The sequence below is a fragment of the Cervus canadensis genome, chromosome 20 (genome assembly GCF_019320065.1).
Source record: "Cervus canadensis isolate Bull #8, Minnesota chromosome 20, ASM1932006v1, whole genome shotgun sequence".
Lineage (NCBI taxonomy): Eukaryota > Metazoa > Chordata > Mammalia > Artiodactyla > Cervidae > Cervus > Cervus canadensis.
This window is the reverse complement of record NC_057405.1, coordinates 59,190,798-59,209,770: the sequence shown is the minus strand read 5'-3', so window position 1 is coordinate 59,209,770 and position 18,973 is coordinate 59,190,798. Positions and strand designations below refer to the sequence as shown.

The 18,973-nt window shown below is 36.1% G+C and overlaps 1 protein-coding gene across 1 annotated transcript in view; it reads right to left on the bottom strand.

Moving 5' to 3' along the window:
• RPF2 (ribosome production factor 2 homolog) overlaps nucleotides 1-18,973 on the bottom strand; it is a 33,197-nt gene that overhangs the window by 9,840 nt on the left and 4,384 nt on the right. The window contains exons 4-7 of the mRNA XM_043439365.1: nucleotides 16,255-16,294; nucleotides 10,367-10,448; nucleotides 9,694-9,770; nucleotides 6,425-6,524 (exon numbers count right to left, since the gene is read on the bottom strand). Of these exons, the coding sequence (XP_043295300.1) occupies nucleotides 6,425-6,524; nucleotides 9,694-9,770; nucleotides 10,367-10,448; nucleotides 16,255-16,294 (299 nt within the window). The remainder of the gene's footprint in view (nucleotides 1-6,424; nucleotides 6,525-9,693; nucleotides 9,771-10,366; nucleotides 10,449-16,254; nucleotides 16,295-18,973) is intronic.

Below are 18,973 nucleotides of genomic sequence, written 5' to 3'. Positions count from 1 at the left end.
TACAGTGCAGTGGTGGTTCAAGAAATTTTGCAAAGGAGACAATAACCTTGAAGGTGAGGAGCATAGTGGCTGGCCATCAGAAGTTGACAACGACCAGTTGAGAGCATCATTGAAGCTGATCCTCTTACAACTACACGAGAAGTTGCCAAAAAACTCAACATCAACCATTCTACGGTCATTCAGCATTTGGGGCAAATAGGAAAGCTGAAAAAGCTCTATAAGTGTGTGCCTCGTGAAGTAGCCGGAAATCAAAAAAATTGTCATTTTGAAGTGTCATTTTCTCCTACCCTACGCAACAAATGAAATATTTCTCAATCAGATTGTGACCTGCAACAAAAAGTGGATTTTACATGACAATGGCTGACGACCAGCTCAATGGCTGGACGAGAAACTCTGAAGCATTTCCCAAAGCCAAACTTGCACCAAAAAAGGTCATGGTCACTGTTTGGTGCTGCCAGTCTGCTCTACTACAGCTTTCTGAGTTCTGGTGAAACCATTACATCTGAGAAGTATGCTCAGCAAATCAATGAGGTACACTGAAAACTGCAGTGCCTGCAGCTGGCATGGGTCAATAGAAAGGGCCCAATTCTTCTCCAGACAACGCCTAACTACACATCGCCAATCAATGTTTCAAAAGTTGCACAAACTGTGCTGCAAAGTTTTGCCTCATCCAGCATATTCATGACCTCTTGCCAACTGAATACTACTTCTTCAAGCATCTTGACAACTTTTTGCAGGGAAAATGCTTCCACAACCAGCAGAACAATGCAAAAAATGCTTTCCAAGAGTTCACTGACTCCTGAAGCACAGATTTTTATGCTACAAGAATAAACAAACTTATTTTTTGATGGCAAAAATGTATTGATTGTAATGGTTCTTATTTTGATTAATAAAGATGTGTTTGAGCCTACTTAAAATGATTTAAAATTCACGGGCTGAAACCACAATTTTGTACCAACCTAATAATTTTTCAGTTTTGAAGTTCTCCCTCTAAACCAATGCTCACCACAAGAGTATATCATGTTTACTGTGATAATTAATTTTTCAGAAAATGTAAAACAAGATATAAAATTTTAATCTACTAAGACAGGTATGTTAATATAGCAAAGGTCTATAAAAATGGCTGTTCAAACTTTGACTATTAAATTGAACTAGTGTTTGTTATACGGTGGAGGCCAGCAAGAAAACGTCAACAAAGAATCTCAACTATATGACCAAAGAAAAGCAACCTAAAAGTGTTCAAGACAGAGAAGAACCACCAAGATAAGGGAGTAGGTTGTTTTCTCAGAGTGGTAGTAACACCCAAGTGGCACATGAGACAATTTTAAATTATATATACAGGCAGATATAACCTACAATGCATTATTTATGTTATTATATACCATTTTCCATTTAGAGTAGGAACATACGATTTCTTTTTAAAAAGAGAAATCAATTTAAAGAAAAATCTCCAGTGAACAACACTATGGATGCTACATGGACATGGCTAAAGTTATAAAGATGACACATGAATGAATAAAGTTTGGAGAATACATTAGTGAAGTTTGGTCACCTCATTCTACAGAGAAGACCGAACCTGAAGGAGGCTAAATGGAAACACGAATAACATTCAGCTGAGACAAAGTTATGCATAAAAAGTCAACCAACTTAATTACTTAGGAAGAGCTACCACAAGACAGATGATGTCATGAACAGGAAATATCTCATATTCTGTCCCAATCGCAGCTACCCAGCACTTTCCTTCCGTCTTCCCATTAGCTCATAAGATGGGAATAATCTCCATGTGCATGGACATACACATCTTTTGTAGTTTGCCTTTTCGTTCTTATGGATAATTAATAGAAAATCACATTGCTAATGTATATAAAACAGACATAAGCATGCCAACACATGTACATACCACCTTTCCTTACTACTCCAAACAAATATTCCTCAGGGATACTTTTATAAACCAAATATACTTTTTAAATTCTGATCTAAAATTTGATCATAATAAAGACAAACTTTCACATAATTTCACCAAATCCCGACTCTTTCAGTGGCCAAGTTAATAAAGCCCCACTCAATTGTTATGGCAGCATTACTGAAGTCAGAGTCAGTCTGGAGAACAAGATATGTAAATGCCAGTCTCCCCTGAAACAGCTTTTGCAATGCAAACCACACAGGCATGTGTTTATCCGTAAGATTTTAAGAAAGAAAGAAAAAAAAAATGAAATGAGGTAGTAAGTTTTAAGAATACTACCCTTAGCTCACACCATACACAAAAATTAACTCAAAATGGATCACAAATCTAAATGTAACATATATGACTTCAATAATTTATAACATATAAATTATTACAAATTATACATATGCACATATATATGAAAAAATCTTTGCAACCTTGAGATAAGCAAAGATTTCTTAAAACACTGCATAAACAAACCATTAAAGGAAAAAATGGATAAAGTAGATCTCACAAAAATTTGTAACTTCTGCTCTTTAAAAGACATCACTGTTTGCAGATGATAGGATACTATACAAAGAAAATCATAAAGATGCCACCAAAAATCTACTAGAGCTTATCAATGAATACAGTAAAGTTGTAGTATACAAAATTAATACACAGAAATCTGTTGCATTTCTATACACTAATAGCACACTAGCAGAGAAATAAAGGAAACAATCCCATTAACAATCATGTCAAAAAGAATAAAATACCTAGGAGAAAACCTACTTAGGAAGGTAGAAGATCTATACTCGGAAAACTGTAAGACACGGATGAAAGAAACTGAAGATGACACAAACACATGGAAAGATATACTGTGATCATGAGCTGGAGAAATTACGTTAAAATGACCATAATACCCTAGAGTCCAATGCAACTGGATTCCTATCAAATTACCAATGGCACAGAACTAAAACAATTTTTAAATGTGTGTGGAAACACAAAAGATCCAAATAGTCAAATAGTTGTTACACGTCCGGTTCTAACTGTTGCTTCTTGACATGAATACAGGTTTCTCAGGAGACCAATAAGGTGGTTTGGTAGTCCCATTTCTTTTAAGAATTTTCCACAGTGCGTTGTGATCCACCCATTCAAAGGCTTTCACACAGTCAATGAAGCAGAAGTAGATGTTTTTCTGGAATTCCCTTGCTTTCTCTATGGTCCAACAAATGTTGGCAATTTGATCTTTGCCTTTTCTAAATCCAGCACGTACATCTGGAAGTTCTCGGTTCATGTACTGCTGAAGCCTACCTAGATTGAAGGATTGAGCATAACCTTGCTAGGATGTGAAATGAGCACAACTGTACGGTAGTTTGAATATTCTTTGGCATTGCCCTTCTTTAAGAGTGGAATGAATGCTGACCTTTTCCAGTCCCGTGACCCCTGCTGAGTTTCCCAAAGTGAAAGGTGTTACTTGCTCAGTCGCGTCCGACTCTTTGTGACCACACGCACAGTAGCCCACCAGGCTCCTTTGTCCATGGGATTCCCCAGTCAAGGATACTGGAGTGGGTTGCCATTTCCTTCTCCAGGGATCAAACCCAGGTCTCCTGCATTGTGGGCAAATTCTTTACCGTCTGAGCCACTGGTTAAAGTCAGAAGGAAAGCCCCAGTTCGAAAATTTTTTCAGTGGGTCAATTCTAAGCAAAAGTAACACCTTAAGCGTGACTGTGTCCATGAGTAAAAACCCTGGAAAAGGGCACAATAGGCTGACCACGCTGTTGATGAGAAATACCAGGAGATTTGCAGTCAGAGATCAGATCAGATCCTGATTCTGCCACTTACTACCTCTTCACTCTGGACAAAAGTAAACTGGTCTCAATTTCTTCATCCACAACATGGGAATAATATCACCATAATGAATCGAGCGTTTGCTTAATTTCTAGTGTGGTTACATTTGGAAATGAGGCCTCTATCTAATAATTCGGGTGAAATGAGGTATGTATGTCATAAGGATGGGGTCTGATCCCATAGGATTAGTGTTTTGATAAAAGGAGACACTAGAAAACTTCAACCCCTCTTTCCTCTTCTCCCTCCTTCCCTTCCTCCCCAAGGAAAAGCCTTGTGAGCACGTAGCAAAAAGCCAGCAAGAGTCCTCAGCAGAAACCTGGACTCTTAGAACTTTGAGAAAATAAATTTCTATTGTTTATAAGCCACCTAGTCAGTCTATGGTATTCTGTTATGGCAGCCTGAGAAGACTCATAGAATTACCTTTGTAAAAGCTGTAGAAAGGATTACATTTAATAAACTACCTGACCTAATCTATGGTAGTTATTTTCATTACTATATATAAAGTGGAATAAGAATTAAGAAATGAGAAAGGTTAAAATAATTAAAACAACGACCATAGATGTAGATATGGCCACTAACACAGACAAAGGCAAAGAAGAAAAAAAGTAACTGAGGTAATTTAGATTTACGATAGACACAGAGTCGGACATGACTGAGCAACTTTCACTCACTCACACTTATTTAAGGAAGCAAAAGAGAAGCAAAATTTAGAATGAACAAAATAGATACCTGGCATGAAAATACTGAAGTTAACTTTTCTTTCTGGCCAATTACAAACAAAAACACATCTTCCTAACAGGAGAAAATCCCCTGATAAAATTCTCTTTACCTACTGCTCTACATTTTTCATTTGAACACACAACACCAACCAAGTTGCAAATCTGCAACTTTCTTACTTCCTATTTATATTAACAACTCAACTCTAAGTGCCAATCTTACTCCATCCCTCTATCTGTATTTCTTCTTTCCCTATGCCTTTGTGGTTTTTAACTCCCTACTGCTCATCACTGCATTATGTGGTTATTCCTGCCATCTAGTGGAAGCACAAAATAGTAAGATAAACATTTAAACAAAAGCAACAAAGCTCTGTTTCTAACAAAGTATAAGTACTTCCCTCATTAATAGTAATTAAACCTAAGAACAAGGAGAGAAAAGCTGGAAATCTGGGCCAAGGCAGTACAAGTACTAGAAATCTTGGCTAAAAAAACCTCCCCTGGTGTTCTCAAATATGTAATATTCAAAGAAATATTGGTCCTTGTCTTCCATGTATGGTTGGGTTTTTTTTGAAATCCACGGAAAACAGAGGTAAGAACCTAAAGTAAAGACTCTGCAAAGGAATTATTCACCATGGGCAGTGTGAAGGGCAGAAGCAGAAGGCACAGCCTTGGGTTTTGCTTCTGCCTCACCTACTTAATAACATTGACCTCTCTTAGCCTCCATCTTCCCATCTGTAAATTGAAATGTTACCAAACTCAAGAGCTTTAGTAAGGGTTAAGGAGGTAAGGGAAATACTTAGTTTTTCAAAAATAGCCATTATTAATAAGAGAAATGAGAAGTCCTGAAAACTGTATTCCCAACAGGACCACAAATAATTCCAATAAGGTAACATGAAAGCAATGTGTCCGCCCACAAACCTTCTTCTGTTGGCTCAGATTTGTAAAGAGCATATATTTAATTTATTTATAAAATATATCCAAGCAACTTTTCAAAGTGATCTAGGGCAAAGTATGTAAAAACCCAAAAGAAGGGCAACCAAAAAAGTTAAGGCATAGCTTGTAACAACGGTGCAAGAAAAGCTCAGATGGAACACATTATTTAAACTTAAGAAAATTCCACTGAATATCAGAAGAGTTAATATCTCTAGGGATAAACTAAATTACTTTCCAGAGTTAGAAAACAGCTGTGGAGATGTGATCACAGAGTATTAAGTATTAGTAACCTTTAAGAAATCATAGAGAACAATAATGCCAGCTTTTCAACAAAGAAGAGAAAAAGTGGTTTAAAATTGATATATCTAACAGCAATCTCAGGCAATAACTACATTGTATACTGGAATTTAAGAAAGTGACCTGTGAACACACAGACAGGGATGTTGTCATTAGATAAAACATTAGGAATGAGTATTGTTCACTAAGAATTAGTCATCTATAAAACCACCTTAGGAGGTTTTTTGTTTTTGTTTTTAAATGGAAAAGGGAGGAAGGCAATTGGTGGAGGTCAAAAAAGCAAATTATATGGGGTTATAGTGTGAAAAGTCTTGTATATCAGACTAAGAAAAACTAATAGAGGTTTTTGAATTGGGAGTAGATGATGTATAATACTTTTTAAAATAGAACTTTTCAATTTTATAAATTTAATAATGCCAATAATGACAGTATATGGGTGCAAGAATGTAGTAAGGTGTAAAATGCAATATAAATAGGTTGGTACCAAAGTTACTACACCATCAGAAAGAAATAGGAATCTATAGAGTATAATATCCCTTTAACTCTCTGTGTCTAGTGGGGAAAACAAAATAATTAAAAGGAAAAAGAGAGATCAAAAGAAAAAAGCTGTTTATCCACAGTGAAGCTGCAAACTGCCACCACCAATGACAACTCTTAGAATGCCTACTTGAGTTATCCTGCAGATAAGAATTAAAATACTTACCAATAAAAAGACTTTTTAGTCTTCTGTAGTCTTCTGTTACATCAAAATCATCACCTGCAAATATTAACATGGGTTTTGTTCCCTCAGGACATTTACTATTCTAGGAAATAAAAAAATGTGATTATATAATTATCAAGTCTAAACTGTTTATATGCTGATTTTCAAGTAGTCAATATTTATAGCAACCCATTTTCATATTTTCTTAGCTGTCCTAAAGCTATATCTATGAATACTGATTTTACTTATCTTTCTCGGCCCCACTGCAAGGCATGTGGGATCTTAGTTCCCCAATCAGGAATTGAACCTGTGACCCCTGCAGTGGAAGCACGGTTTTAACTACTGGAAGGCCAGGAAGTCCCTATGAATACTGAGTTTAGACTTAAAACTAGAGTGGGGATTCTTTCATTTACAGATTTTTTTTATACTAAAAAATAATTTTTTCATTCTACACTCTTAGTATCAAATTAATAAGTGATTAAAGAATGAGGTAAGCTACTTTCTATGCAAAGAATAAAATAAAAAGCTAAGCTGCAAAACAAACACATCTGTCTAACGGCCAACATTTCAGAGCTGAAATAAATTTAATTTCTTTGAATTATTTGTAACAATGTGCTTTTCCTACTGTGTCATTTGTAGTATTTTAAAATGAAAACTCAATAAACTACCAGCTAAACATTCACATGGGAAGCAATATGTTATACAAGCTACAGAAAATATGGGCAGTCCTCACTCAACAGAATCAAAGCTCTTACTACAAAAAGTATTTTGTCTAATTCTGGCTTTTCTTTTTCTTTTTTTGGTTGCACTGCATGGTTTGTGGGATCTTAGTTCCCAAACCTGGGACTGCACTCGAGGTCCTTGGCAGTGAAAGCTCAGAGTCCTAATTGGACTTCCAGGGAACTCTCTAATTCGAGATTTTCAACACCAAAAGGAATTGTGAATTTTTGTTGTGAAAGTGGGGAAAAAAAAAATCAAAAGAGAAAAAATTCTTTAACTAAAGGATTAATTTAGGGAAGAAAAGTGATGGTTGGTCTGAGCTTTCCATTGATTCTAATATGTCTACTGTGACACTAACCAAGGATTTTCCAAATTGGGGGATGAGGAGGTGATAAGACAACAAACAAACAAACAAACATCCTCTGCCGTTGGACCAGAGGTCATCTGTTGCTTCCCTCTTCACCATGACCACTCTTGTTGACATTCTCTGCTTTCAACCTGAACCTGAACTGTCTGCTTAGGAGATGGGCTAAGTCTGATTGAGGGCCTGAATAGACCTTCCAGACCCACTGACTCTTTCGTGTTCATCTGTGCCTAACTAACCTTAAATTTTAAATCATCTCATTCCTTACACTTATTCTATGCAGAAATAACCATCCCTAGAATTTTGATCATCTTAGAAAACAAGTTTCTAGAATAATCACTCTATTTCCTGGTAGTGTCTAATCACTTGTTGCTTAAGTGTTAACAAAAGGATAAAGCTTGGCAATAAAAGTGGGCAGGTCAGAAAAGAAATGCCTGGTAAAGATGTCTTTAAAATGAGGAGGTGGAAATAAAGAAGAAATAAATCTGGAGAGAAAGTGCAACAAGACATGCAACTTCAAAACAAACTAAAAGTATAAGCTTGTATGATAACCAAATAACGGGTCATAGTGAAGGGGACTGGCTAATAGCCTATGTAGGGATTGCCAATGTAAGCACATTCTCATCAGTTAATGAATTTTATAGCTATGGATATGTTCCATGAGTGAAAATTTAGTACTCAATTTAGATGGTTCTTGTTAAGAACAAGCCTGCCAAATGGTAATGAGTTTGTGGTTCAGTTTAGAGGCTACACAGTGAGAGGGTATTTCTTTGCTCTGGACGGGAAGTATAAAGAGCAGAGGGGTTGGCATGTAGGCATCAACCAGCGCTCACACCCACTAACTGGTGACCATACTAGCAGCCGTGGCACTGCTCATCTCCAGAGATTCATGCACAGCCCCAGAGAGAACCTGTAATACACTGTAATAAAATGATGGCATCTACAATAAAGCATCACAGTTTATGTATTTTTCAGAATACTTTTCAACATATTATTTTCACTGATAAACATTTTCACATATATTATCTCAACTGACATTGTTACACCTATGTAACACTTGACTGCCAATTGTGGGTCAGGGAAATAACTGACTTGTCAGGTCACAAATGTCACCTAAATGACCAACAAAGGCTTCAAATCCAAGTGCTCTGTCTCTAAATCCAATCTCACTGTTCTACCCTGTACCTGAGGAGGCTCATGTAGCTGATTAAGTGGGGATCTGATAAAAGCTCTTTTTCAAATCTACAGGAAATCTAAACGGCATGTCCTCTTCTTAGGGGAGGCTGGGAAAAGGAGTGATTATGTATTTGCTATAATTCTTTCAACTATACCAAGATCCTCAAAGATCCATAAACTGAGAACAATTACATAACCTTCCATTAAAGACTTCAGTATCCTTTCTTTCAAAATTCTTGAGTCCTAATGCTCCCCAGCCTTTTGGCTAAGATCAAGTATAGAACCAAAGTCCTTGAGTCCTAATCTTAGTTGTACCATTTGCTATATGTATGACCCTAGGTCATCAACAGAATTCCCCTGGGCCTCTGTCACCAAATCTATACAACAGGGAAAATAATTTCGGCCACAGAGGGCAGCTAAGAGGTCATAAGTGAAATGTTGTGTTTGTTGGACTAGATTAAGCCAGGAGCAGAGGTCAGAGGGAGCAGAAGCCCAATCTGGATCCAGGAGCTGCATTAGGACAGTTTTCTTGCCTTTCTAAAACTATTTACTACTTTCTATTTCATAATCCCAAACAAAGGAGACACAAAGGTGCCAGTCCTCAAGGGAGAAGTGAGCTAGCAATTTGATGGCTAGCAGCCAAAATACTCTAGGATCACCTAGAGCTTCCCGTGTTTAGAACAGGGTTCACTTTGAAAACTGTGAAATTTCTAAAGGTTCCCCAAAATAGGTACAGAGGGAGAGGACAGCATTTCTACTATGGGCCTAAAGGAGAGTTAGTAACAACTCTGAATTCTAACTGCCTACATATGTGTTATACACTGTAAACATCTTCCTCTTTTTAAAGATAAAATGAAATTGTGCTTTTTAGTTTTTAGAGCACACTAGAATAAAAACCAAGTTCTTTCTCATTTAAGCTACAAAACTGTATCCTTACTCTTCACCACAAGATGTCACTATTGCCCAAGAACAACATAAAATGCTTATTTTTTTAAAAAATCAATTATCTTACCTTAATATCTTTAAGGGAGACAAACTTCTCAATACCTAATTCAATCATATCCAGCACATGGTAGTCATACATACGACCTAGAAAAAAAATAAATTCTCTTTTAATCATTTATTTTTCCAAGAGCCGCCTTATATTCACCTACTTATTTGCCTCTTTTTTTTGTCCTTTTATCTCCCAGACATGTTCCTTCTTTCTTAAATTTTCAACTCGACCTAGAATGAACTGTTACAACCTTGGTCCTGGAAAGGATCTTAAAAGATCACTTAGTCAAACTTCCTTATTTTACAGAAGAGCAAATGAAAGTTCATGGAGGGTAATGAACTTGCCATTGAGTCAGTGACTGTGCCAACCCAAGTCTCAATACAGAGCAAGGGTTTATTTTCAAATATGTTTATTACACAGGTATTTATTAGGAAGGGATCACTTTATGTGAGAAAGTATGATACTTTTTTTTTTTCCTAACTCTAATATTGATTTTAGGATATATGTTTCATAGTCAAAAAACCTCTACAACTTGATCAAAGGTGATATTAACATGCCCATCCTTTACCTGCAGACTGGTAGATAAATAAAAAACTAGCTTAGTGTTTACTGGTTACTCCTGAATACCATCAATCTGAGCCACAGAACTGACTCTATAAAATAAAAGTATTAGAAAGTAAATGACATTTACCTATTACTAGATTATTTGGCCGCTTCTTATTATGGGAGCCAAACATGAATAAAGAACAATCTGACTTCTTTGAAAAAAATTCCTGTAAAACCAAAGAAATTCCATTAAATCAATGCATAAATATAAGAACTTTAAGAATTGAACTTCTCTGAAATAAAAGGTACTCAGACTGGAAGGGAAGGGGTAAAACTGTCATTATATGCAAAAGACATGATACTAAATACAGAAAATCCTACAGTCCATACAAAAACTATTAGAACTGATTGATGAATTCAGCAAAGTAGCAGGATACAAGATTAACATACAGAAATATGCTGCATTTCTTTATATTAACACGGCAATACCAGAAAGGGAAAGTACAAGAAAAAAAAAATCCCTTTTTAAATCACATTAAAGAAAAAAAACAACCTAGGAAAAAATCTGCCCAAGCAAGTGAAAGACTTAAATGCTGAGAACCATTAAGACAGTGACAAGGGAAACTGAAGATGATTTAAAGAAATGAAAAGACATCCCACACTCTGGATTGGAGGAATTAATATTGTTAAAATGGCCATACTATCCAAAGCAATCTACAGATTTAATGTGATCCCTATCAAATTACCCACGATATTTTTCACAGAACCAAAACAAATAATCCTAAAATTTACATGGGACCTATATATAAAATTTAGGTCCCTATATGGGACCTAAAGATCCAGAACTGCCAAAGCAACCCTGAAGAAAAAGAATAAATAAAGCAGGAGGCATAACCCTCCCACATTCCAGACAGTACTACAAAGCTACAGTAATCAAAACATCATGGTATTGGTACAAAAGCAGACTACACATCAATGGAACAGAAGACAGAGCCCAGAAATAAAGCCACAGACCCACAGTCAATAATCTTCAATAAAGAAGGCAAAAATATACAAGGGAGACAAGACAGTCTCTTTAGCAAGTGATGCTGGAAAAGCCAGACAGCTGATGTAAATCAATTAAGTTAGAACACACCTCACACCACACATAAAAATAAACTCAAAATGGCTTAAAGACTCAAATAAAAGCAAAAATTAATAAGATCTAATCAAACTTACAAGCTTCTGCACAACAAAGGAAACCATAAACAAAATGAAAAAAGACAACGGAATGGGAGAAAATATCTGCAAACAATGAGGCGAATGAGGGCTTAATTTCCAAAATATACAAACAGTTCATACTACGCAATAAAAACAAAAAACCAACCCAAACAATGGACCCAATACCTAAATATTCATTTCTCCAAAGAAGACATACAGATGGCCAATAAGCACATGAAAAGATGCTCAACATAGCTAATTATTAAAGAAATGCAAATCAAAACTACAGTGAGGTACCACCTCACACAAGTCAGAATGTGGTGGTGTTGGTGGTGGTTTAGTCGCTAAGTAATGTCAGACTCTTGCAACCCCATGGACTGTAGCCCACCAGGCTCCTCTGTTCATGGAATTCTCCAGGCAAGAATCCTGGAGTGGGTTGCCATTTCCTCCTCCAGGGGATCTTCCCAACTCAGGGACTGAACTTGAGTCTCCTGTATTGTAGGCGGATTCTTTACCAACTAAGCCACCAGGCAAAATGACTATTATAAAAAAGTCTAGGGGACCTCCCTGGCAGTCTGGTGGTTTAGACTGCGCCTCCACTGCAGGGGGGCATGGGCTCCATCCCTGGCTGGGGAACTAAGATTCCACATACCACATGATGTGACCTGCAAAAATAAAAAAGTCTATGAATAAAAAATGCTGGCGAGAGTGTAGAGAAAAAGGAATCCTCCTACACCATTGGGAATATAAGTTGGGTACAGCTACTATGCAAAATAGTATGAAGACTCCTTGAAAAACTAAAAACAAGGCTTCCCTGATGGCTCAGTGGTAAGGAATCCACCTGCCAATGTAGGAGACAGAGTTCAATCCCTGGTCTGGGAAGATCCCACATGTCACGGAGCAACTAAGCCCGTATACCACCAGTATGGAGCCTGTGCTCTAGAGCCTGGGAACTGCAACTACTAAGCCCACATGCCTGAAGTCTCTGCTCCACAAGAGAAGCCACTGCAAACAGAAGCCTGAGAACTGCAACCAGAGTAGCCCCTGCTCACCACAACTAGAGAAAGCTTGTGCAGCCACAAAGACCTAGCACAGTCAACAATAAATTAATTCAAAAAAGCCACCAGCAATAACTGAAAACTGAGCTACCACATAATCCAGCAATCCCACTGCTGGGCACATATCTGGAGAAAACTCTAATTCAAAAAGATACATGCACCCCAAAATTCATAGCAGCACTATTTACAACAACCAAGACATGGGAGCAACCTAAATGTCCATCGACAGATGAATGGATAAAGATGTGGCGCGCGCGCGCACACACACACACACACACACACACACACAGAGTGCAATACTACTCAGCCATAAAGAATGAAATAATGTCATTTGCAGCAATTCTGATGAACCTAGAGGTGACCATAATAACTGAAGGCAGAGACAACAGCATATAACTTGTATGTATAGCCTAAAATATGACACAAATGAACTTATTTACAAGACAGACACACACACAGAAAACAAATTTACAGTTACCAAAAGGGAAAGACGGTGGGGAAAGGATAATTTAGGAGTTTGGATTAGCAGATTCAAACTATCATACATAAACAACAAAGTCCTACTATAGGGCACAGGGAACTATATTTGATATCCTGTAATAAACCATAATGAAAAAGAATATGAAGAAGAACATATATATGTATAAATGAATCACTTTGAGGTATACCAGAAACTAACTCAACATTGTAAATCAACTATACTTCAGTTAAAAAGAAAAAAAAAATTGTATCTCTAAACTAAAAGCAAAATGTCCATGAGTCTTTTCAGCGGAAATTAAAGAAGACATAATAAACTAGACAGGAATAAACAAAGGAAAAAGTCTTTATTTGCAGTTTTTTATTTAAACTTTTTAAAATTTGAGGTCCTTAGGGAAAAGATGTAAGTTAAAGACTAAAAATAAATGAAAACTACTAGGTTAATAAATTTTAAAAGGCCATTTATTTTCAGTTATACGGTTATTTTGAAATAGCACATGAAGTATTCCATTACAGGACACACATGAATATACTACGGACTTACGTGAATTAATCAATATGGTGTTTTTGGATATCTATAAATATACTCATGAGTTTACAAGGCATTTAACTACTTTTCACTGCAAACTTCATCAATGCAGGAATCTTGCCCTAGAATCTCCACACCATTCCATCTGTGACTAGTTTCACTTTGTGTACCAAGCAAGGACTAACTGACAGATCTATGATGTTCCTACCAGTAAGAGATTTTCCTCCATTTGGCTTGCAAAAGTACTGACTTCCATTACAGATTTGAGAGAAGTGGAAATATAGTTATGGGGTATCCTAGACAGTTTCTTCTACATTAGTACCTATACTTTACACCCCACATATTGATACTTTGATTCAGTTTACAGAGAGTCCCAATCTCAGCACAAAAATTAGACTGAATATGTTCCAATTTAGTTCCAGTACAGTTGGAAAAGCTTCCTAAATTTATTTATTCATTTATTTTTGGCTTCATTAGGTCCTTGTTGTGGCACATGGACTTAGTTGCCCCACAGCACATGGGACCTTAGTTCTCTGACCAGGAATGGAACCCACATTCCCTGCATCTGAAGGTAGATTCTTAGCCACTGGATCATCACAGAAGTCCAAGCTTCCTAAATTAATGGCAAATAATTAAAGAACATGTGAAGCAACCATAATCCTCAACTTCTTTATTGAGTCCAAGACCTGAGGTGTGGGTCCCTAGTTTATCATTCATTCCAGTGTTGAAAGAAGTAAATGGGACAAACAACTACCTACTTGTCTTTCTACTCTCTATGTAGAGGATAGAGTCAGAAAGTCTAAGAATTCTGGCTTTGCCATTTACTATGGGATCGGTCAACCTTTCTGAGTATCAGTTTTAATGTGTAAATCAAAGACAGTAACACCTCCTGCAAAAATCTTCAAGAACCACATGAGATGTCATATGTGAAAGCAATTTACACTGGGTCTGGCACCAAACAGGTGTTCAAAAAAAGCTTTTTAAATGTCCAAATTGGTGAAAATCCTTTCTTAAAAAAATTTTGCTTTTATATTCTCATGTTAACATCCCAAAGGTTTCCATAAACTGCCTTTCACATACATGTATATATGTGGTGTGTGTGCTAAGTCGCTCGGTTGTGTCCGATTCTTTGAGATTCCATGGACTGTAGCCCCCCAGGCTCCTCTGTCCATTGGGATTCTCCAGGTTGCCATGCCCTCCTCCAAGGGATCTTCCCAATCCAGGTCTCCCGCATTGCAAGCAGATTCTTTACTGTCTTGAGTCACCAGGGAGGCCTATATGTAGTACTTATCTGTCATCCTTCTCCATAAAGTCCACTTTTTATTAAAATTCTAGAGCAAGAGAAGTCAAATTATCTCCAAAAGGCCAGATAATAAATGTTTTAGACTCTCTATATACTTTTTTTAAAAAAGCTTTAAAATTGTAAAAACCATCTTAGCTCATGAGCCTCACAGAAACAGGGATTCAGCCCACAGGAAGTATATTCCCCAGCTCCTGTGCACAATTCCAAGACTGCAGAATAAGAAGTGTGCTACTGGGGGATGCACAGTCAGGAGGAAATCAACCAAATTTCTAACATGACCACTGTTTCCACAGCCATTTGGAGCTCTAGCAGTATGAAATTTATTACAGCCAATGAAATATCTCCTATTTCTGGAAGTAGAAGATCAAAGAGGGGAAAAGCCATAATGTCAAGTATAAGAAAAAATGTCGTTATCAACACTAGATTAAAAAAAAATACAAAATGCTAAAGATTCTAGAACATAATACTTCTACACAGTGGTCACTCAACTAAAAGCACCATGGTATTACAAAATAAAACCAGCTCTGGATAAGTCATGTATGGAAGAGAGAAAATTCTGAGCTAGACTCTATATACATTTTTACTTTCACGATCTCTTCAACAAGTGACTGAAAAATTCAAGACTGTGATAAAAGCAACTTAATTAAAAAATGATGTTTATTTTGACAGTATTTTTCTTATTATAATTTTCACTGCAGTTAGATGCCACATTAGGATAAGATGCTCAATTTCAGTTTTTTAAGTAGTTATTCAGATTCTATTCAAAAACTTTTCTTATTAAATTCACTAAGCAAAAGAATAAACTATGGGACTTCCCTGGCAGTTCAGGGGTTAAGACTCCAAACTTCCAAAACAGAGGGGGCACAGTGGATTCAGCCCCTGGTCGGGGGAAACAAAGATTCCACATGCCATGCAGCAAACAAACAAATAAGACAAGCAATGGTATTCCTGTCAAGAGAACATAATCATGTTCTCATGTTTAGCAATAAGTCAGGTAGTGTTCCCTGTTTTAAAAATATTCGAAAAAAGAAAAGCAGAATTTTTTTTTTTTTTTTCCAGTGGGTTTGTCATACAATGATATGAATCAGCCATGGATTTACATGTATTCCCAATCCCGAAAAAAAGCAAAATTTTTAAAAATCAAATTTGCATTATAAAAACAGATCCATAACAAACTTCCTTTGGACAATCCATTATACAATTATACACTTAAAGTATAATTAACTCTTTAAAATTCTATCAATATACACGCAGGTAATGAACACATACTATCCATAGTGAAGCATAAGATCTATAGTAGTATTTTTGGAAATAAAAAAGTCTTATGCCCCCTGTATGCTGCATCAAAATTTTGTAACAGGATGATTTCTAATTCAAAATCATAAGTTAGGACTACTATTAAATTAAATGAATTAGGCTGAATAATCACTTGTATGCCCTCTTAAATCAGAGATTCTTGTACTTACCAATGATGTCTGATCCTCAAATGGCCTTGTAATATTTTTCCTAGTGTTAAAGAAAAATGACTGTAGTTTTAATAATTTTAATAAGCAATTAACCCATAACAATAAGGTAGTAATACTAAATAAAGATAATTATATATTCAGATGATCAAAAAAAGAAGCTGGAAGATATTTATTCATTCAAAGATTTATTTAGTGCCAGGCACTGTTCTAGGAGCTAGGGATACCATAATACCATGTCAAACAAGATCCCTGCTTTCATGGAGCTTATATTCTAGGGGAAAAATAAACAATTTCAAAAAGTTCTAACTGTTGTGACAAAAATAAAACAGGGCACTGTGTTAGTGTGAAGAATGGAAAATGATTATTTGAGCTGAGACCTAATAAATGAGGAGTTAGCGATGGAAAAGTTTTGAGGTTAAGAGTACTCTAGGAAGAGGAAACCAAGTAAGAAAAGATTCTGAGACGGAAACAAGTCTAGACTAGTCAAGAAACAGAAAGACAACAAACATCACTGGAGCTTAATGAACAAAGAGTTAATGGTGGGATATGAGGTCAAAGATGAAGACACGGTCTAGAAAATGTAAGGTCATGGTTGGTTCAGGTAAGGAATGTAAGTTATTAAAAGAGTAACAGGAAGCACAGGGGGATTTTAGACAAGAGAGTGATATGACTGGATTCAAATGTTCTTTTTAAAGGGTTGCTCTGTCTACTATGTGAGGATGGAATGTAGTATAGCAAGAGTGAAGAGGTCAGTCAGCAGCTATCACAGTAATCCAGGAGAGAAAGAAAATGGTGGGCTGGACCGGCAGTGGTAGCAGTGGAGATGGACAAACAGTGGATAGAGAAATGTAGAACGCTATCTTCCCATGCAAAAGGTTTGTTCTAATATGCATGAAGAAACTCTGCTAAGAGACACAAAAAACTAATGATGCTGGTTGTTCTAAGGAGAGTGTATATTTATATTTTCACTGTATATTTTTGAATTTTTAGTCATGTAAATATAATACAGTTCATAATTTTTACCAATTTAAAGAGAAATAAAATCATATATACAACATGATCTCAATTTTGTTTAAAGAAAAAAAATAGATGTACAGACACAAAACTACATGAGGAGAAAATATACACAGTGTTTATCTATGAGTGATTATTTACTCTTTTCCCAATTATTTAAGATAAATATATATTACTTTTATAATCAATACAAAAAGTTATTTAGAAAAATGATGCAAGACAAATCAGGAAAAATTACTGCAGCATTTATGATTAACAGCTAAAAGCATTTCACAAGTAAACAGAAGACAGAAATTACAAAGAAGAAAAGGAGAAAGGCTCAAATGAAGTCTCTGGTATTGGAGTGGAATTGAAATCAATAGTATGAACTCATGAATTATCAGGAAATATCAGTATCACCTCAGGGCTTTTTAAATATATAGATAAATATAAAATATAAACAAATACAGATGTGCATACATGCATAGGTTAATGTACCTATGTACATTTTCAAACTCTTGTCTGCTAGAAGAGTGATGACACTCCAGCAGCAACTGAGCCTACTTAACGCCCAGATCTCTGTTTCTAAGTTATCTTCCTCCAGTGTCTGGAACCAGGACTGATTCCAGGGCCCTGGCAATGAAAACTGCAAGATGAGCACAGAGCATCTTGTGATGCCAGAAAGGAAGTGCTCAAACATAGGGGCATTTTGAAAGGGCACACAAGCCAACCTGACAGACATTCCAATGGCCAAAGGGAGAACAATTTAGCAACAAAATAAATCATGACAGCATTAAACCCCAAGGAACATAATAAATATACAGTCCACACCGACATAAATAAGTAATTTAAACAAATGAGAAGAAGGGACTGATTTTCCTTACAGAATCCCAATTAATAAATATAGAGGGAATGAAGGGAAATAGAAAACCACTACACCACACAGTAAGCACTGCTGTAGACAGGATTCACCGATGGATGCTAAAATGAATAAGCAAAAGTTTGAGGAGAACTAGGATTACTTAAAAACTTGTAAGTATCTCCTTTAAACGTCTGTTAATTACAAAGGGGAAAATATCAATAACAACTTTATAGTGGGGAAATCTAGGCAGACACCACTTTAATCAAACTTAACAACACCAGTAAGAAGATATCAAGTACTGAAAAGGCACATCACTTTTGTGATATTATTGCCAAAAATGCACAATCTCAATCTATTCATAATATAAGACAAGTCCAAACTGAAGGATATTTTACAAAATAACTGACAAGTACTCATCAAAAGTGTCAAGGTCATCAAAGACGAGGAAAGGTTGAGGAACTGTCATAAATTGGAGGAGACTAAGAAGACATGACAACTAAACACAATGTGGGATCCTAGAAGAGGAAAGGGATATTAATGAAAAAACTGGCATGAACGAAATCAAGCCTGTGATTAAAAAGTAAGTGTGTACAAATTACTGTCCCAATGTTCATTTCTTACTTGTGATAACTGTGCTATGGTTACAGAAGTTATAACATTAAGAGATATAGGAGAACCGTATATGGGAACTCTACTATTTTTGCAATTTTTCTGTAAGTCTATTACTATTTCAAAGTAATACATACATCCTATGATTACAGCTTTGTAAGGATGTTCAGTACAAATGAATACACAGATGGTAAAGAAAGAAATTTTGAAATACTCATAGCTATGTATGTAAGGAAATGTACTATCTTTTAAATA